General features: G+C 45.8%; 1 protein-coding gene and 1 long non-coding RNA gene across 2 annotated transcripts in view; one reads left to right on the top strand and one right to left on the bottom strand.

The window, feature by feature from the left end:
• Positions 1-21967, bottom strand: part of LOC126355803 (uncharacterized) — a 367829-nt gene that overhangs the window by 5329 nt on the left and 340533 nt on the right. The gene's annotated exons all lie outside the window — the stretch shown is intronic.
• The window catches only part of LOC126355800 (facilitated trehalose transporter Tret1-like), an 83938-nt gene that overhangs the window by 14109 nt on the left and 47862 nt on the right, over positions 1-21967 (top strand). Inside the window, exon 2 of the mRNA XM_050006222.1 lies at positions 17376-17731. Coding sequence (XP_049862179.1) covers positions 17376-17731 — 356 coding nt within the window. The remainder of the gene's footprint in view (positions 1-17375; positions 17732-21967) is intronic.

The raw sequence follows: 21967 nt of genomic DNA, 5'->3' as shown, positions 1-21967 counted from the left end.
CTCGCCGTGACGAAGTTGCTGACGACGATACTGCTGCTGGCTCCTTTCCACGATAATTAGCGAGCACGGGAGTTATTGGCAATGATATCGGCGTGGCGTGTTCTTGATGTTGCAGCAGCCAATATTTCCACCGCCCACGCTCATCACTTGCCACGTGCCGCTAAACAATCACTGCTCCAGTACAGTGCACGCCATCCACGCGTCCGTACTTCACCTACTCTCACACCGGAGTCCTCTCTCTGTGTAGCGCGCGCTCTGACGTAACAACCTCCCGCGTCCAGAGACGCCGCTACTCCAACGATACTCATTCGTTGACAAAAACCTAAGGTTTCCCTAACATTCCCACAGCCATTACTCAGCGATATTTACATAATACACATAATTATTATTCATCAAAATAAACAAATTAATTCATACATTGTGTACATAAAAATTTACATAAAGGTAAAAGCAAGTGTATATACAATAATAAATGGTCAAAGAGCACTTCGGCATGAAAGTGTTACAACCTGTCAGCCGGTACATATTTGAACAGGGTAGTGAATGGCAAAGTATAGCAGAAGGCGTGTAACTGGGATGCATAGCGATTTTACACGAAAGGAGCCAATAACTGCTTGTTGGTGGTCTGTAGAAATCCTTCTTAGAAATGCAAGACATGGACAATGTGGACTTGCCGAGAAGAGCATTGTTTCCCATTGGAGAGACTTTACTTGTAAGGCTTATGACTGCGATAGGAAAACAAATTCTTTCGCTAAACTTACACATCCGTGAGAAACAAAATAAGGAAAACTTTCTTCCATGTGCGTGGCCACCCTAAAGTCATGAAGCCACCTGAAGGCTTCTCAAGGGAATAAGCTCGTTTCCGACACGCCGCAAGCCAGACAAAACCGTGAAAACGCTTTCTGGACTCGGGTACCTGAAAGTCTGGTCAGCTTTTAGCAGAAAAGTTGCCAGCCTGGAACAGGAATCAAGAGAAAGATAATTCCTCGGGGGCCATCGTCTAATGGCTAGCACTTCTATACAGTCAGCCAATAATGTGTGATTGTTCAGTTTCTGCTGGTGTATTTGTTGATCAAACAGCCCATGGGTGTACTGCTGGTCCGTAGTGGCCAATTGACAAAATATTTCGGCGATCAGACATGTCACCATTTCCGTGTGTTGGGATGTGAGCTCCCGAGGGCCCGCGGCCGACTTACATCGCCTTCCACCCCAGACAGCTTCCTCCGCTGTTAGCGCCCGACGGCGAGTGTCGGCATCTCAAAGTCGCTTCCGTCAGCGCCTGTTGTAGCGCCGATGTAGTCCCTCTGTGCGTCCTGGTCGTCAGGCGACTGCCGAGGCGAGCCTTCGGGCGCGGACCGCGGAGGGAACGGCTTATGGTGAGAGGGGATATAAGCCGGCTACCTGCACTCACTTTAATAAGCCACTGCTGCAGAATACTAACACGAATTCTTTACAGACGAATGGAAAAACTGATAGAAGCCGACCTCGCCATTGGATTCCGAAGAAATGTTGGAACACGTGAGGCAATACTAACCCTACAACTTATCTTAGAAAATAGATTAAGGAAAGCAAACCTACATTTCTAGCATTTGTAGACGTAGAGAAAGATTTTGACAATGTTGACTGGAATACTCTCTTTCAAATTCTAAGGGTTGCAGGAGTAAAATACAGGGAGCGAAACGCTATTTACAATTTGTACAGAAACCAGATGGTAGTTATAAGAGTCGAGGAGCACGAAAGGGAAGCAGTGGTTGGGACGCGAGTGAGACAGGGTTGTAGCCTCTCCCCGATGTTATTCAATCTGTATATTGAGCAAGCAGTAAAGGAAACAAAACAAAAATTCGGAGTAGGAGTTAAAATCCACGGAGAAGAAATAAAAACTCTGAGGTTCGCCGATGACATTGTAATTCTGTCAGAGACAGCAATGGACCTGGAAAAGCAGCTGAACGGAATGGACATGGTCTTGAGGATATAAGATGAACATCAAAAAAAGTTAAACGAGAATAATGGAATGCAGTCGAATTAAATCGAGTGATGCTGCGGGAATTAGATTAGGAAATGAGACGCTTAAGGTAGTAAAATAGTGTTGCTATTTGGGGAGTAAAATAACTGATGATGGTCGAAGTAGAGAGGATATAAAATGTAGACTGGCAATGGCAAGGAAAGCATTTCTGGAGAAGAGATGTTTGTTAAGATCGACTATAGATTTATGTGTCCTGAAGTCGTTTCTGCAAGTATTTGTATGGAGTGTAGCCATGTATGGAAGTGAAACATGGCCGATAAACAGTTTAGACAAGAAGAGAATAGAAGCTTTCGAAATGTGGTGCCACAGAAGAATGCTGAAGATTATATCGGTAGATCACACAACTAATGAGGAGGTACTGAATAGAATTGGAGAGAAGAGAAATATGTGGCACAACTTGACTAGAGGAAGGATCCGGTTGGTAGGGCATATTCTGAGGCTTCAAGGGATCACCAATTTAGTATTGGAGGGCAGCGTGGAAGGCAAAAATCGCAGAGGGAGACCAAGAGATGAATAGACTAAACAGATTCAGAAGGATGTAGGTTGCAGTAGGTACTGGGGGATGAAGGAGCTTGCACAGGATAGAGTAGCATGGAGTGCCGCATCCAACCAGTCTCTGGACTGAAGACCACAACAACAACAATGTGCCCTCAGGAGCTCAGTTCCTCAACGTACCTGATGATGGCGTCATGTCTGATACCCAAAACATTATGCCCGTTGGCCACTTGGATAGATAGTATGCTTGAGGACTGTTTGATCAATGATAATATGAAGGGCTTTTTTCAATAGTGGTACAAGTACATTATTGTTGATTCTGAGATACAGAGTCCTAAAGTTAAATGAGCGCTGAAAAATCTGCGGTTGAAATACCAGAAATATTCACGCATATGGCTTCTTGCTAGAGATGAACTTTTCTTTCTGTTTGCTTGGACCATTAATTTCAAAAGCATTATAGAGAGAAAAGTGAAGGTAATGGTCTTGTACCACTAGTGAAATGAGCCCTTCAAATGTGATGACAAAATTTCAGTGCAAGAGAGTGGGACCTGGATCACAAACAGAGAGCTGGGGAGTGAAGAGACCTTTTCTTTAGTAGAGTGATGAGATTCGGTGTTCATATTTGGTGAACTTTTTCAGTGGAGACAGTCAGTGATGAGAGACCTCGTAATGATTCTTTCGGAAACTTCATCTCAATACTTTGGTGCTAATCTGATCCCACGGTGGCTTCAGCAAAACGCATATTGTTTTGATTCCCACTCCAGGCTTTGCTGGATTTCATCAAAAAAAAAAAATAAAGTTCAAATATGCGTGAATTCCTAAGGGACCGACCAGCTTAGGTCATCGGTCCCTAGACTTACACACTACTTAAACTAACTTAAACTAACCTATTCTAAGAACAACACCCACACCCATGCAAGAGGGAGGACTCTAACCACGGGCGGGAGTGGATTTTATTCCAAGCTGATACTTATTCTCACGGCTTCGACTGTGTTTCCTTGTTTGAAAGCAGCCTTCCCTCCCTCACCTGGCGCTGCTTTTGTTGCAATCCGATTGCGGTGCTGATCCGAGCGTTGACACCGCTGCTGACGAGTCGTTCTCATGACCACTGGCTTCCAGTTCAAATCTGATTCCTCGGGTGCCGCCTTCGTAGTTCAACGGCATGTAAAACTTCACTTTGGTCGGTCAGAGAGCAGTCCCCCTCACCGCAGCTAAGCGAGCGCTCGGCATTGTAACCGTCGCCAGTGGACAAAGGCAGCAGCCCAGTCAACAGCCAACACTTGTCAGTTATCCACCGCGCACTGTCCACTTGCGAAGTTGAAAGACAAGACTACAGCCCGAGACACATACCGCCACAGATCGCCGCCCGCTGACAGCCAACACTACACGATCGAAGTCGGATCCAAGACTTTAATGGTGAGATCTAACTGACGATCCATATCGCCAGAGAACACATTTGTGTCTTGTCTGCCCAGTCCAAGCACCCTAACACCCTGTAGTTAATGATTTTTCTTTTTTGCTGTTTAACGTATTGTTTCACTATTACTATATGTTTTGGAAAAGGCCGGGAGATACAGGAAGATTTCAATTAGATTACATCATGGCCAGACAGAGATTCCGAAATCAGATACTGGATTGTCAGGCGTACCCAGGAGCAGATATAGACTCAGATCACAATATAGTAGTGATGAAGAGTAGCCTGAAGTTCAAGACGTTAGTCAGGAAGAATCAATACGCTAAGAAGTGGGATACGGAAGTTCTAAGGAATGACGAGATACGTTTGAAGTTCTCTAACTCTATAGATACAACAATAAGGAATAGCGCAGTAGGCAACACAGTTGAAGAGGAATGGCCTTCTCTAAAAAGGGCCATCACAGAAGTTGGGAAGGAAAACATAGGTACAAAGAAGGTAGCTGCGAAGAAACCATGGGTAACAGAAGAAATACTTCAGTAGATTGATGAAAGGAGGGAGTACAAACATGTTCCGGGAAAATCACGAATACAGAAATATAAGTCGCTGAGGAATGAAATAAATAGGAAGTGAAGGGAAGCTAAGACGAAATGGCTGCAGCAAAAATGTGAAGACATCGAAAAATATATGCTTGTCGGAAGGACAGACTCAGCATACAGGCAAGTCGAAACAACCTTTGGTGACATTAAAAAAATGGTGGTAACATTAAGAGTGCAACGGGAATTCCACTGTTAAATGCAGAGGAGAGAGCAGATAGGTGGAAAGAATACATTGAAATCCTCTATGAGGGTGAAGATTTGTCTGATGTGATAGAAGAAGAAACAGGAGTCGATTTAGAAGAGATTGGGGATCCAGTATTAGAATCGGAATTTAAAAGAGCTTTGGAGGACTTACGGTCAAATAAGTCAGAAGGGATAGATAACATTCCATCAGAATTTCTAAAATCATTAGGGGATGTGGCAACAAAACGACTATTCATGTTGGTGTGTAGAACATATGAGTCTGGCGACATACCATCTGCCTTTCGGAAAAGCATCATCCACACAATTCCGAAGACGGCAAGAGCTGACAAGTGCGAGAATTATCGCACAATTAGCTTAACAGCTCATGCATCGAAGCTGCTTACAAGAATAATATACAGAAGAATGGAAAAGAAAATTGAGAATGCGCTATGTGACGATCAGTTTGGCTTTAGGACAAGTAAAGGCACGAGAGAGGCAATTCTGACGTTACGGCTAATAATGGAAGCAAGGCTGAAGAAAAATCAAGACACGTTCATAGGATTTGTCGACCTGGAAAAAGCGTTCGACAATATAAAATGGTGCAAGCTGTTCGAGATTCTGAAAAAAGTAGGGGTAAGCTATAGGGAGAGACGGGTCATATACAATATGTACAACAACCAAGAGGGAATAATAAGAGTGGACAACCAAGAACGAAGTGCTCGTATTAAGAAGGGTATAAGACAAGGCTATAGCCTTTCGCCCCTACTCTTCAATCTGTACATCGAGGGAGCAATGATGGAGATAAAAGAAAGGTTCAGGAGTGGAATTAAAATACAAGGTGAAAGGTTATCAATGATACGATTCGCTGATGACATTGCTATCCTGAGTGAAAGTGAAGAAGAATTAAATGATCTGATGAACGGAATGAACAGTCTAATGAGTACACAGTATGGTTTGAGAGTAAATCGGAGAAATATGAAGGTAATGAGATGTAGTAGAAATGAGAACAGCGAAAAACTTAACATCAGGATTCATGGTCACGAAGTCAATGAAGTTAAGGAATTCTGCTACCTAGGCAGAAAAATAACCAATGACGGACGGAGCAAGGAGGACATCAAAAGCAGACTCGCTATGGCAAAAAAGGCATTTCTGGCCAAGAGAAGTCTACTAATATCAAATACCGGCCTTAGTTTGAGGAAGAAATTTCTGAGGATGTACGTCTGGAGTACAGCATTGTATGGTAGTGAAACATGGACTGTGGGAAAACCGGAACAGAAGAGAATCGAAGCATTTGAGATGTTGTGCTATAGACGAATGTTGAAAATTAGGTGGACTGATAAGGTAAGGAATGACGAGGTTCTACGCATAATCGGAGAGGAAAGGAATATGTGGAAAACACTGATAAGGAGAAGGGACAGGATGATAGGACATCTGCTAAGACATGAGGGAATGACTTCCATGGTACTAGAGGGACCTATAGAGGGCAAAAACTGTAGAGCAAGACAGAGATTGGAATACGTCAAGCAAATAATTGAGGACGTAGGTTGCAAGTGCTACTGTGAGATGAAGAGGTTAACACAGGGGAGGAATTCGTGGCGGGCCGCATCAAACCAGTCAGTAGACTGATGACCCAAAAAAATATGTTTTGACCTCTCAGTCATCCCGATGTTCAGCACACATTCAGTGAAGAGATGACTTCTGGTTTGCCGGCCGAGGTGGCCGAGCAGTTCTAGGCGCTACAGTCTGGAACCGCGCGACCGCTACGGTCGCAGTTTCGAATCCTGCCTCGGGTATGGATGTGTGTGGTGTCCTTAGGTTAGTTAGGTTTAAGTAGTTCTAAGTTCTAGGGGACTGATGACCTCAGCAGTTAAGTCCCATAGTGCTCAGAGCCATTTGAACCATTTGACTTTTGGTTTCACTAACGTTGGTTAAGTCACGAGACCAGAAAACAAGAAATCAACCTTTTTTTCCTGTAGACCCACTAAAATTTCCCGTTCACCCAGGACTTAATTTCGGTCGTAACGCACCAGAACGGGGTTCCAGCATTTTTTGAACTTTCTGGAGAAGTGGACACCGGGGACTTAAAACAGTACGCGTATATTAAATCGCAACGTAATTGCAATTTGCCGCAGCGCCGGCACGAGTAAACGTGACAGTGGGTGAGCAACGTGATGCGATAGGCAACAGGGTGGGGCAGGATATTGCGTGCTTGTGTGTGTGTGTGTGTGTGTGTGTGTGTGTGTGTGTGTGTGTCTGAATCATATTCAAGATAAGTTGAGCTTTGCTCCGAAGCTGCGACCACTATATATCGATAACGTTCGTGTCGATTGTCTTTGTTTATGACAGCTAGCAACCTCAGAGATTTACAGCATAACCAATTAAGTTCAGCTTTGTTCCCAATCCGCTTACTTGTAGAAGTGAATATGAGCATAAATCATTTCAATTGTCCTGCAACACAATGACATTTAATGCATTTACTAAACATATACCTCAGAGTCTCGTGACACATCGTATTCTGTTTTTCCTAACTCTTCGGGAAGTCGGAACTGTATGTGACTCAGATGGGCCAGAAATATTCTCGTCGTCATTCATCGCTACATTCTTCATTAATTAATACTGGACTCGAGTTTAACGAGCAGCTACAGTGCAACTGTTTGAAAGTTTCGGCTGGCAGAAGTTGAGAAATGACGCCGTAGTCAAGAGACTACCGACTTCTGCCGATATGTGTCGAGCAGAACTAGGGAGCAAAGTGAAACTGCTACGAGAACATGTGCATTTATCGTTTGTATTAAATGTTATAGTTCTATTGTTTTGATTGAAAGAAATCAAGTTTTAGAAACCAGAATTTCAGAACAGCATACTGCAGAAAATAATTTCTCATAGTGAGTTTTATCACAAGTTTTCAAAATTCGAAACTTTTGATTTTTGTAGCTGGTAGGGGAAGAGGAGTGGTAAGAGTTCATGGTTCAAAGGTGCGTTTCGGCATCTAAAATTTTGAAAATTAAACATTTTTAGTATCCATCATGAGTTTGATATAGGGCTTGAAAGTCTCTTCGGCTTTGTGGCCAGATCCTAAAATCAACTCGATTCGATGTTTCGGCGATCCAGCTGTTTGCCATCTTCAGGAGAACGCTGCTGTCGCTGAGTCCCTTCTCAGAGGGACTCAGCAGCATTCTCCTGAAGATGGCAAACAGCTGGATCGCCGAAACATTGAATCGAGTTGATTTTAGGATCCGTCAGCAAATCCAAAGAGACTTTCAAGACTTATTACACTGGGAAAGCCTACGAAGGCACATTGATATAAGGTTGTTTATCACATTTTTGGCGCCAACGAAGGCCTCGGTGTTACGGGAATTAACACATCTTGGGCGAACCATGGAACTCGATATCACGCGAGTTACCACAGTGGTAAACCATGTAAGATATAAGACTTTCCTGTCAGCAAAAACAAACGTGTGATATGATGCGTACAGTCTCTCGAATACCTAGGTGACAACCTCAAAGTATCTATGCCTTTCTGCGCAGAGAGACTGGATGTGGAGCTATCACGAAGACTGCGAGCCAAAACGTTACGACCGCCGGACACTACCAGATTGGTTGCGTTGCAGGCACTGTGGCGATGATGTGGGTCACAAATAAGGGAATCCGCTGACATAGGCGATTTTGGCAAAGACAAAACTGCACGACCCATCGCCTGGGAATGAGTCTTCGGAAATGGAGAATCCGAACAGCTGTTTGCGTGTTACTGTCGTGAGCATCTATACAAACTGGTTGAATGATGGTGAAACCACAGAACGCGACAAGGTGTTGGACGTCCACACCTCATCACGGAAAAGTCAGTAAAGTAGGATATGCGGCGAATTGTGGTACCTATAACCACAGTCTGGCTTAGGCAGCATATGACCCCTACGTGTTAACATGTTGAAACAATTACTTCACCAGTTACAACTGCAGAGTGCACGACATTGTCGAGATTAGACCGTTGAGGAATGGAAACGTGTCAGATAGTCGGCTGAGTCACATTTCCTTTTACGCCGGGCCGATGGCCGTGTCTGGACGCTCTGCCATCCAGACGAACGGCTATTCGGAACATGCACCATGCTACAAACTCACGTCATGGGGACAGTATTTTGCTGTGGAGGAAATTCACGTGGGCCTTGCGACATACTAATTCCTCACGTACTCTCCTCGTGCAAAAGTGTTAACTAAGTGCATGTCAGGGTTTTAAAAGCTCGTTGGCTTCATAGGTGTCTAAGGTACGACTACATAACTTTCGAACTTCCCTGTTATTATTCTGTTAATGTCTTCTAACTGGACTAAACTTCCAACAGGATTCTAGTTGGGGGACGTGAACGAAGTCCTAAGATAGCTGGATACTGTTCAGTAATAGTCTGTTTATTGAATCGTTGCTTAAAATTGTGATTGAAATGACTGATTGATTCACGAGCTCGCCACATATTTGATCAGAGTTCACCGTTCTACTGTTCAGGGTCAGATCGTTAAGTTCCTAAACTCCTGCAGAAATTCAAGCTCCTAGAGTTGTCACTGGAAAAATTTCAAACACTCTAATCGCGACTGGCAGACCGCCAAAGAGAGCACGTTTTGTCTCATCAAGTATTGAAACATCCCCTTAGAAAAATTAAGAGTGACTGTGCTGGTAAACCTCTACGTTATTTGATTTTCAAACACCTTAAGATCTGAAGATAGTGGTCTGAATCACCGAAAATGGTTGCCATACAATAAATAACAACGTAAGGATTGCTGTAGGTGTTTCATTTTATTACGTTTGTGATTAAGGCTTTGTTAATTTACCCAACGTCAACGTCCTGAATAAAACAACTGGCACCTCTCGTGAAATTTCAGTTACGTCATTTAATAGTCTGCCTAAGGAATAATATCCGACTTACATATAGCAGCAATGTATATTTCAGCCAACAGTACATCATCAATGTCAGGTGCCTTGCCTACTACTGTCCTAGGAAAAACTACTTGGCCTAAAGACACCAGGTCAGTGCAGACTGTGGAAACTTTCAGAACTCTGCGATCTTCTCTAGTGCGTTAAGGTCTCCGACCTCCACACGAACTGGAGTCTCTGTATAATTGAGGTCAGTGCCGCAGACGCAGTGGTTACATTTGAAGGGGCCACGTTTGTTATGCAGTGTGCCCCAGGACGAATGAGCAGTGTTCAGGGATATGACGCGAAAGATCATCCGAACCAAAAATGTCTAGTAAACATGGGCTCCAAAATGCATACCTTAAGACATATGTGCATCTCATCTTCGATACTGTGAAACAAATTTACAGCAAAATCTTTGCTTTCCCTATTTTAGGAAGAGTTAGCATGGATCAGAAGAAGAAAAACTTGTCAAGTAAACACGGGCACTAAAATGCATACCTTGGGAACTGTGAGCACATGTTCAGCATAAGAAATGTGTTTCACAGTGGCACCATAGAGTCCATATTTACTGGACCTTTTTTTCTTATTTTGGTCCATACTACCACTTCTCATGATATGGAAAGCAAGGAGCTTGCAGTAGAAAATACACTGACGAACCAAAACATTATGACCACTGGACTGAATGGCTCCTAGTGGTATTGCGGACACGTGACGCAGTAAGGAAGGAATGTATGCCGAAGAGAGACGAATGGGCAGCCATTATGCGGAAATCCACTATATAAGCGGTTTTGACAAAGGGCACATTGTGGTGCCGCTGCACGTCGAAACTAGATTCTCTGAAGCGGCGAATCTGGTTGGCTTCCTGCCTAAAGTGGTTGGAGGATGGTGGAATAACACGTATGCCGCATCGTACTGGAAGTCCAGGTCTCATCACAAAACGTGGGGATCGAAGGATGCCCCGCTGTGCGACCCAGGGTAGTCAGAGATGTGTGGCGGGTCTGACGACAGAGTATAGTAGTGGTGCAGGCGCAATTGTTTCGGAGCGCACCGTTCAAAGGCCATTGTTGAACATGGAGCTCCACATCAAACGAGTGCAACGTGTTCCCGTGTTAACCCAACGATATCGTCAGTCACCACTGCAGTGGGCACAGCATCACTGAGTCTTCACCGTGGATCAGCAGTATCGTGTCGCGTTTCGAATGAATCGCATTTCGTGTTATACCAGGTCGATGGTTGGGTCTTTAAACGCCGTCATGCAGATGAATGGCTATTTGAAACGTGCACTGCACCACAGATGCGGGCATGTGAGAACAGATTATGGCATGGGATACATTGAGTTGGGCTTCTATGGGGCCTGTGGTAGTACACGAAGACACCACAACACCAGTGAATTACTTGAACATCACTGCATCTGAGGCGCCTTGCCACGGTTCGCGCAGCTCACCCCGTCGGAGGTGCGATTCGTCCCTCGGGCATGGGTGTTTGTGTTGTCCTTAGCGTAAGGTAGTCTAAGGTAGATTAAGCACTGTGTAATCCAGGGGACCGAGGATCTGAGCAGTTTGGTCACATAGGAACTTACCACCACCATCATTGCGAACCACCTGCAGTCCTTCATGGCTGAAGTCTTCTCTCATGGCGATGACATCTTGCAGCAGGATAACGCTCTGTGCCACAAGGCCAGAATCGGGATGAAATGGTTTGAGGAACTCACATTGATGTCTTAACCAGCAAATTCCCCTGATCGTAACCCGTTGGAACACATATTGGGCGCCATCTGCGTGCCCGTAAACCACCATCCCGTGGTTTCCAGGAATTGTTTGACGTGTGCCTAGACATCTGGTGCCGCATACTTCTGGAAACCTATCGAGGAGTTGTACAATCCATGGCAAGCAGTATCACTGCTGTACTGTGTTTGAAAAGTGGGTCAGCTCGCTATTAATCAGTGTTCGTAATGTTTTGGCTCATCAGTGTATTTGCTTCACAGTGTCGAAGATGAAGAAGTGCTCGTACCTCTTAACGTGTGCATTTTACAGCCAGTGTTCGCTAGACTTCTTTGCTTCGAGCGATTATTACAGTCAAATCCCTGAATAGTGACTTCTCGTCATGAGACAACTTGTACAGATTAAATCGTCACACTCTGATCCGTAGTTGTGTTCGGCTCTTCGAAAAGCGCGCCAGACGGAGTGCTTTCGCTTCGCGTCTAGTGTTTGCGGTGGCGCTTTCGGTTTGGTGCGCTGTTTGGATCGCTACCGCCCTCTGGCGGGAGGTGGAGCAAGTGTACGGTCGCGTGACGATCGAGGAGTACGTACTGGGCTGGGATCGAGAGAGTTGGTGGAGTGAGCGGGGCCCTGTTGTTGGGGGTCGTCAACTGCTCGCCACGTGCTCTGGTCGACCTCTTGGCTGTCAGGGGCTAAGTCTGCCGTACCCGCATGTACATGGCTTATGAAGCTTAGAAGCCGTGGTGCGGGAGATCCGCTCGTGGGACCGTATGTCTTCTTATCGGCCGTTGAAACCACTGGCAGCGGTTGGCTCTGACGGGCATAAGGAAGTGCAACGTGGTCCCGGCGCTGTGGTGGAGTGTGAGAAGTTGAGTACTGTTTTTATGTAACAGAGAAGGGATTTTTCAAGTTCTAGTGAAGCGTATGAGTCTCTTCACCACTGGTTTTGTTGAGGTCTTCACAGTTTTCGTTTGCCTGTCCGCAGGAATGTGGTAATTGCTTCTTGGTCGGCCGTTTCATTCACACCTTGATTGGGTGATATAGGGTCGGTGTTGTGTGTGTTTATGGTTCAGAGCCCGTACAGGCACCGCCCTTGCTACATCTTCTGGTTTTGCGTAACTCGGGGAGATGGTGGCTTGTAATGCAAGTTTTGGGGCTGGTCTGCTATGGCCCTGTAGACTACCAATAACTATTCCGACTATTGTGATCTGGGCCCCTTTAGACGTGTCACTCCCTCACCGAGCTAAGGAAATTTTTTTTGGGAACTACCTTTAATGTGAAGGTTTGTGTGCTGGCTTATTCACATTTATCTTGTAACAACAAACAGGTGTAATGTAAGTTATTTAGTTAGCAAGAGACATCTATTTTAACTTTAGTACAAAGTAGCTACTTAAAGGTTTTTTTCTAAGGAATTGGATTTGGGTATGGATTGTTTGAGGGAAGAGATCAAACAGCGAGGTCATCGGTCTCTCAAAGGAATTGTTCTCTTACACATATATACAGGGTGTAAACGGTATAAGGCGCCAAAATTATACAGATGGTACATCTCGGTGTGCTTGACAAAAAAGTCTAATGACATTTTGTTGTATCATGTAATTTATTTTTGTATTATTAAAACCTAATGTTCGTAGGATACATAGTATACGTATTTCTGTTTACATAGTCAACCGACAGTAAACGGCGTACCGAGCTTATTGCCTACAATGACGGGGCGGCCAGAGAAAGGCAACGAGCCGACCAGAGGATTGAAATCATTAGACGTGTACAACGACGCGACGTGATAATCAGGTGGTACCGAAAAAACGAATGTAAAAGGTTTTTGGGTTGTCAAGAACGTGTAATTCGCTTTACGTGAATTGAATACAACCAGTGTGTTTCTCAACAAGTCGATAAGGAAGGTCGTAGTAGTAATGACAAGCTAATATCAAACACAATGTATTTCCATTAGTACAAATTCAATCAATCACCAAGTAGATAGTTGTGCATTAATTACAATCAACTGTTTCACCTTTTTACGGCAATTACTTTCCTTCTGTACAACAATATCGTAACGAAAAGAAAAGCCATTACTTCGTTTCCTCTTACACCAATACTACAATAAATGATCGAAATGACCACACATGCTTCATTACGGCGAACCCAGTTTCGTCGCACTAGTTCACACACATGCACATTGGTCCTCATGGTACTGGCAGCATCTAAAATCTTCAGCGTCAATTCGTCCACATCCTTTACTGGCTCAGCATAAACAAGTTCCTTCATATGGCCCCAAAAGTAAAAATCCAGTGGATTTAAATCAGGGCTGCGTGCTGGCCATCGACGTGGACCCGAACGCCCGATCCATCGTCCTGGAAATCGACTATCCAAAAATCTGCGTACTCGGTGACCAATGTGGGGTGGAGCACCATCGTGGAGGAACCACATGTTATGACGTATGCCTAATGGAATGTCTTCTAACAACGTTGGTAACAATGTTTCCTCTAGAGACGTTCGGTAATAGTTACCAGTCAAACGTGCAGGTAAAAGGGCCCAATAATGTAATTATCGAGCATACCCGCCCACACGTTTACGGAAAATCGTCGCTGAAAATGTGTTGCCACTACGTGGCGAGGATTGTGTACACTCCACGTGTGCATGTTACGGAAATTATTTATTCCGTCGCGAGTGAAACACGCTTCATCTGTGACGAGTATTTTGTTGACAACATGCTACGCACTGTGTAACAAAAACCACTCTGAGAATTCACGTCGTGGAGGGAAATCTTGTTCCTCCAATGCTTGTACGCGTTGAATGTGGTAAGGCCGCAGACGCTCCTCTTGCACAGTGCGATGAACGACAGTGTGCGATATACCCACGTGGCGGGCGTTGCTTCTAGTACTCTGAGAAGGATCCTCCTGGTTGCGGTCCAGAATTCTTTCCTCAGCTTCCAATGTAGGATCGGCGCGTTGTGGGCCTCTGCCTTCTGCACGGGGCAGTAAAGAGCCAGTATCTCTCAATCTAAGGAAATTAAATACGTACTCGTCAGTTGTATTCTGTCATGATGTAACAAAAACGGAAAGCGTATCAGAACAAACGATACGTTTCGCATACGGACGAAAATTTACAAAGGTGGAGATAACTACTGCACTTTATTAAGATGTAAATGCATAGTAATCGCATACAAGTAGAGAAATACAATGAGACAAACCTTTGGTGCACAGCAGCAAATGTCTTTCGTGCAGGAAGTCGTCGTTGTGGGAAGCGTTCTCGATCAATTCCGTGCAGCTGCCCTCGCAACAGCCTTTGCCTCGCCATAAATTAAATGCATATCGCATAGTTCAGCTATAGTGAATCTCCTTTCCATCCTAACAGTTAACAGAGTTGCAATAACATCTGCACCGGTTACTCGCCTACTGTCGTCGCTCGGTGTGTTACAATGACGCAGCCACTCAGGCCGCAGTTGCCTATGTGTTTACGATTTACGCCCGCTATGTCAATACGCGCAGCGGGCAATAACAGGAACCGATTGCTCAAGTACGTGAACGGCCAAGTATCTACTTTTCCAAAACCATTATCTTGAGACGAACTGTTTTTTACTGGGACAACCGTAGCAAATAGGCAAAAGTGTTGTTGTTGTTGTTGTTGTGGTCTTCAGTCCTGAGACTGGTTTGATGCAGCTCTCCATGCTACTCTATCCTGTGCAAGCTTCTTCATCTCCCAGTACCTACTGCAACCTACATCCTTCTGCATCTGTTTAGTGTATTCATCTCTTGGTCTCCCTCTAAGATTTTTTCCCTCCACGCTGCCCTCCAATACAAAATTGGTGATCCCTTGATGCCTCGAACATGTCCTACCAACCGATCCCTTCTTCTAGTCAAGTTGTGCCACAAACTTCTCTGCTCCGCAATCCTATTCAATACCTCATCTTTAGTTATATGATCTACCCGTCTAATCTTCAGCATTCTTCTGTAGCACCACATTTCAAAAGCTTCTGTTCTCTTCTTGTCCAAACTAGTTATCGTCCGTGTTTGACTTCCATACATGGCTACACTCCATACAAATACTTTCAGAAATGACATCCTGACACTTAAATCTGTACTCGATGTTAACAAATTTCTCTTCTTCAGAAACGCTTTCCTTGCCATTGCTAGTCCACATTTTATATCCTCTCTACTTCTACCATCATGTTACTAGACTTTTTTGTCAAGCATTGTGAGATGTATCATCTGTATAATTTTGGCGCCTTATACCGTTTACACCCTGTATATACATGATAAGTTTAAAATTTTATTTTTGGGAAGTTCTTAACGTCATTCCTTGCAATCTCCTTTTCATAAAGAAACTTTGTCACCTATTGGAAATCGTTTTGTTTTTTAAATACCAGACCTAAAAATTTATTGTTGAGAAAGTTAAAATACACTCCTGGAAATGGAAAAAAGAACACATAGACACCGGTGTGTCAGACCCACCATACTGGCTCCGGACACTGCCAGAGGGCTGTACAAGCAATGATCACACGCACGGCACAGCGGACACACCAGGAACCGCGGTGTTGGCCGTCGAATGGCGCTAGCTGCGCAGCATTTGTGCACCGCCGCCGTCAGTGTCAGCCAGTTTGCCGTGGCATACGGAGCTCCATCGCAGTCTTTAACACTGGTAGCATGCCGCGACAGCGTGGACGTGAACCGTATGTGCAGTTGATGGACTCTGAGCGAGGGCGTATAGTGGGCATGCGGGAGGCCGGGTGGACGTACCGCCGAATTGCTCAACACATGGGGCGTGAGGTCTCCACAGTACATCGATGTTGTCGCCAGGGGTCGGCGGAAGGTGCACGTGCCCGTCAACCTGGGACCGGACCGCAGCGACGCACGGATGCACGCCAAGACCGTAGGATCCTACACAGTGCCGTAGGGGACCGCACCGCCACTTCCCAGCAAATTAGGGACACTGTTGCTCCTGGGGTATCGGCGAGGACCATTCGCAACCATCTCCATGAAGCTGGGCTACGCTCCCGCACACCGTTAGGCCGTCTTCCGCTCACGCCCCAACATCATGCAGCCCGCCTCCAGTGGTGTCGCGACAGGCGTGAATGGAGGGTCGAATGGAGACGTGTCGTCTTCAGCGATGAGAGTCGCTTCTGCCTTGGTGCCAATGATGGTCGTATGCGTGTTTGGCGCCGTGCAGCTGAGCGCCACAATCAGGACTGCATACGACCGAGGCACACAGGGCCAACACCCGGCATCATGGTGTGGGGAGCGATCTCCTACACTGGCCGTACACCTCTGGTGATCGTCGAGGGGACACTGAATAGTGCACGGTACATCCAAACCGTCATCGAACCCATCGTTCTACCATTCCTATACCGGTAAGGGAACTTGCTGTTCCAACAGGACAATGCACGTCCGCATGTATCCCGTGCCACCCAACGTGCTCTAGAAGGGGTAAGTCAACTACCCTGGCCAGCAAGATCTCCGGATCTGTCCCCCATTGAGCATGTTTGGGACTGAATGAAGCGTCGTCTCAAGCGGTCTGCACGTCCAGCACGAACGCTGGTCCAACTGAGGCGCCAGGTGGAAATGGCATGCCAAGCCATTCCACAGGACTACATCCACCATCTCTACGATCGTCTCCATGGGAGAATAGCAGCCTGCATTGCTGCGAAGGGTGGATATACACTGTACTAGTGCCGACATTGTGCATGTTCTGTTGCCTGTGTCTATGTGCCTGTGGTTCTGTCAGTGTGATCATGTGATGTATCTGACCCCAGGAATGTGTCAATAAAGTTTCCCCTTCCTGGGACAATGAATTCACGGTGTTGTTATTTCAATTTCCAGGAGTGTAAATATCTTTAGCAGTGTGTGTTATTTCACCAGCACCTCCTGGCTTCTGCTTCCACGAAAAGGTTTTGGAATAACATGTGTACTTAAGTTGTTGTTTGTGAGCCGCCCTAATTGACGGTTCAGACTCCGTGTAGAACTGTTTGTTGTGTGCTGCCTTCACGGTGGTGCAATCATAACGGTGGGCTGTCTCAGCCCTTCGAGTGGTGACGGCGTGCGCTCCCACTGTGCAGGCAACCTGGCGGCTATGATGAGCGGCATGGTGATGAGCTGGTCGTCGCCGGCGCTGGAGAAGCTGGGCCTGTGGACCTCGGAGGAGGAGTCGTGGGCGGGCTCGCTGGCGGCGCTGGGGGCGGCGTTCGGGCCCTGGGTGGGCGGCTGGGGCGCGGACCGGCTGGGGCGGCGCGGCGTGCTGCTGTGGAGCGCCGTGCCCGCCACGCTGGGCTGGGCCATGCTCATGGCAGCCGAGCACCCAGACCTGCCGCACGACGGCAAGATCGGCCTGCTCTACGCCGCACGGCTAGTCAGCGGCGCCGCCGTCGGCGTCGTCTACGTAGCGCTGCCCATGTACATCGGCGAGATGTCGCAGGTAAACCGAGGCCGGCCGGTGCAACCACTGGCAGCCCGTTAGGGTTGGCAGGCCTGTGCAGCACGACCTGGCGTCACGTGCTTGGTCGACGGCTCCACAGTCTGGTCCGCCGTCCGCATCTTGTCTCTTACGGCCCCAATACAAAACGGAGCGAGGTGGCGCAATGGTTAGACACTGGACTCACATTCGGGAGGACGACGGTTCAATCCCGCGTCCGGCCATCCTGATTTGGGTTTTCAGTGATTTCCCAAAATCGCTCCAGGCAAATGCCGGGGTGGTTCCTTTGAAGGGGCACGGCCGAATTCGTTCCCCGTCCCTCCCTTATCTGATGAGACTGATGACCTCGCTGTCTGGTCTCCTTCCCCAAACAACCCAACCCCAAACCACCCAACCCAACGCGACGCCAATACAAAGGTGGAGGAGTCCGCAGAACTACGCCTCAGGCTAGGTGGGCTTTCTGACTGTGATGTTTACGACCCTTTTGTACATGCTGCAGATATCGTGGGACTTCCGATCAAACTACGAGTGCTGTCCAGAAAGTAAGTTACGATTGATCGCGAAATGAAAATCACAGTGAAAATCAGAAATGTTTCATTTGTAACAGTTAGCTACACCTTTCTGCTACGTCTCTACGTAGTCGCCGTTCTGACTCAGACATTCGTCGTAGCGTTGTACCAACTTTCCAATACCCTCATCATAGAAGGCAGCCGCCAGTGCTTTCCGCCAATTCTCTACGCTGGCCTAAAGCTCGTTGTATGTGCCGAAATGTTGTCTTCATAGCCAGCGGTTCGTTTGAGCAGAGATGAAACTCAGTGGGAGACAATTATGGGCTGCATTGTGGGTAACCAAACATTTCCAATTGAAACGATGCAGGAACATCTTCATTGCCCCTGCAGAATGAGGCTGAGAATTGTCTTGAAGAAGAAACCGCACGACAGTTGTGTAATGTTCGCTGCATAGATTCAGGGGAAAGTTCTCACCAGGCTCTCGTACTTGGCGGGAGACACTATTTACGCGCTCACTAAGAGCTCAGGAATGAAAAGAGCGACATAATTCTACCTAGAGTCATACTAGAGACACTGCCCAACACATCTTTACAAAGCTTTATCCGATTTTCATAGTCGTTTCCATTTCGCGGCCGATCGTAACTTACTTTCTGGACAGCCCTCCTGTTTCGCACCGTGGCTAGAGTGTCCCCGACTGCTGATTTATGAGACTCGTTCACCAGCAGCGAATGTGATTTCGCCGTCAGTCAGGCTCTTGCCAACAGCCTTAGTTTCTATATGGTTTTTTAGGTCTTACCTACTTTAGTTCTGTACCCTCTTTGTAAAGAAAAAAAATTACAACGAAAGGGACGCTGTAGAGTCTCAGGGATGGTCATCGCTACCAGGTGCACAGAAAATGTCATGCGTACATGAACTGGTTGACAACCATTCGGTCCCTCTCCTAGGGCCCGCAACACACGACCAATTTCCTTAGCCACTTCAGTCAGCATTTCGAACGCATCTACCACCAAAAGTCCCGTTACAGAAAACGACCTCTTACACTACTGGCCATTAAAATTGCTACACCACGAAGATGACGTGCTAGAGACGCAACATTTTGCCGATAGGAAGAAGATGCTGTGATATTCAAATGATTACCTTTTCAGAGGATCCACACAAGGTTGGCGCCGGTGGCGACACCTACAACGTGCTGACATGAGGAAAGTTTCCAACCGATTTCTCATACACAAACAGCAGTTGACCGGCGTTGCCTGGTGAAACGTTGTTCTGATGCCTCGTGTAAGGAGGAGAAATGCGTACCATCCCGTTTCCGACTTTGATAAAGGTCGGATTGTAGCCTATCGCGTTTGCGGTTTATCGTATCGGGACATTGCTGCTCGCGTTGGTCGAGATCCGATGACTGTTAGTAGAATATGGAATCGGTGAGTTCAGGGGGGTAATACGGAACGCCGTGCTTGGTCCCAACGGCCTCGTATCACTATCAGTCGAGATGACAGGCATCTTATCCGCGTGGCTGTAACGCATCGAGCAGCCACGTCTCGATCCCTGAGTCAACAGATGGGGACGTTTGCAAGACAACAACCATCTGCACGAAGAGTTCATCGACGTTTGCAAAAAAAAAAATGGTTCAAATGGCTCTGAACACTATGGGAAATTACATCTGTGATCATTAGTCCCCTAGAACTTACAACTACTTAAACCTAACTAACGTTAGGACATCATACACATCCATGCCCGAGGCAGGATTCGAACCTGCGACCGTAGCGGTCACGCTGTTCCAGTCTGAAGCGCCTAGAACCGCACGGCCGACGTTTGCAACAGCATGGATTATCAGCTCGGAGACCGTGGTTGCGGTTACCCTTGACGCTGCATCACAGACAGGAGCGCCTGCGATGGTGTACTCAATGACAAACCTGGGTGAACGAATGGAAAAAGTCATTTTTTCGGATGAATCCAGGTTCTGTTTACAGCATCATGATGGTCGCATGCGTGTTTGGCGACATCGCAGTGAACGCACTTTGGAGGCGTGTATTCGTCATCGCCATACTGGCGTATCACCCGCCGTGATGGTATGGAGTGCCATTGGTTACACGTCTCGGTCACCTCTTGTTCGCAGTGACGGCACTTTGAACAGTAGACGTTACATTTCAGATGTGTTACGACCCGTGGCTCTATCCTTCATTCGATCCCTATGAAACCCTACATTTCAGCAGGATAATGCACGACCACGTGTTGCAGGTCTTGTACGGGCCTTTCTCGATACAGAAAATGTTCGACTGCTGCTCCAGATCTCTCACCAATTGAAAACGTCTGGCCATTGGTGGCTGAGCAACTGGCTCGTCACAATACGCCAGTCACTGCTCATGATGAACTGTGGTATCGTGTTGAAGCTGCATAGGTAGCTGTACCTCTACGAACCATCCGTGCTCTGTTTGACTCAATGCCCAGGCGTATCAAAGCCATTATTACAGCCAGAGGTGGTTGTTCTGGGTAGTGATTTCTCAGGATCTATGAACCCAAATTGCGTGAAAGTGTAATCACATGTCAGTATATTTGTCCAATGAATACCCGTTTATCATCTGCATTTCTTCTTGGTGTAGCAATTTTAATGGCCAGTAGTGTATATAAGGTGATTCACGAAGATATGAAAATATTTTAATATGTTATTCTACAAGCAAAGCTAAAGGAAAAAGTTTATATCAACATGTTTAGTTACGGAGATATGGCTATTAAAAGATTTTGCATGAAATTTAGCAACTTCGCTAATATGAAGCCATCGCAAAACTACACGAGAAATCACGATTTCCATTTATTTTGTTGTTATCGGTCTGGTGAATCTAATAAAACATGTCCCAGACGTGTCTCTGCAGTAGTTTTTCAGAACATCCAGAGAAGCAAGGAAGTAATTCCGTAAAATTAATTTAGTAACTACTTGGTTAATTTTGTTTTTCAAATTATAGATAATTGCACAAAGTTGTCAACAGAAGTTGAGGAGAATTTCATTTTGGAAAAGTGATGGTAATAATGTTCATTGAAACTGTATGAATGTGTCAGATAATCTGCTTTTATTAATACCATAGCACATGTGAATTCACGTTACACCGGAAAAGCGAAGCTCAGTTTCAAGGAAGTTGTACAGTGCACATAAAATTTCACAATACACTAACAATAAAGGAAACGACTGATACAACTCACTAACGGTTGTCAAGAATGACATAAACGTTTCTACGTTCTTAATGGAAAGTAAACAAATTTAGTTGTATAATACCTTTGCTTTTCTGGATGTTCTAGAAAACTACTGCAGATACGCGTCTGGGACATGTTTTATTAGATTCACCAAACCAATAACAACCAAATAAATGGAAATCGCGCTTTACTTCTGCCTCGTACAGTTTTGCAATGGCTTCATATTAGCGAATTGCTAAATTTCAGGCAAAATCTTTTATTAGCCGTAGCTCCGTAACTAAACATTTGCGGACCTATGTTTACGTGAATTTGTTTTAGTTTCACTTGTAGAATAACATATTAAAATGTTTACATATCTTCGTGAATCACCCTGTATATAGCAGGAGTGGCAGTTGACATCTGTCCACTTAATTTTTAAAATCCTTCAAAACTGCCAGACATGTAATAATTACAGTTTCTCTTCCTGAGGTATGTGTTCGGCCAAGTTTCATACGTACTCTTTCAAGAACTTTTCCTAAATTTTATGTCATTAGTTAATACCTGT

Source organism: Schistocerca gregaria, chromosome 3, assembly GCF_023897955.1.
Source record: "Schistocerca gregaria isolate iqSchGreg1 chromosome 3, iqSchGreg1.2, whole genome shotgun sequence".
In the NCBI taxonomy this organism is placed as follows: Eukaryota; Metazoa; Arthropoda; class Insecta; order Orthoptera; family Acrididae; genus Schistocerca; species Schistocerca gregaria.
The sequence above is the reverse complement of the archived record's forward strand: the minus strand, read 5'-3'. Positions and strand labels throughout refer to the sequence as shown.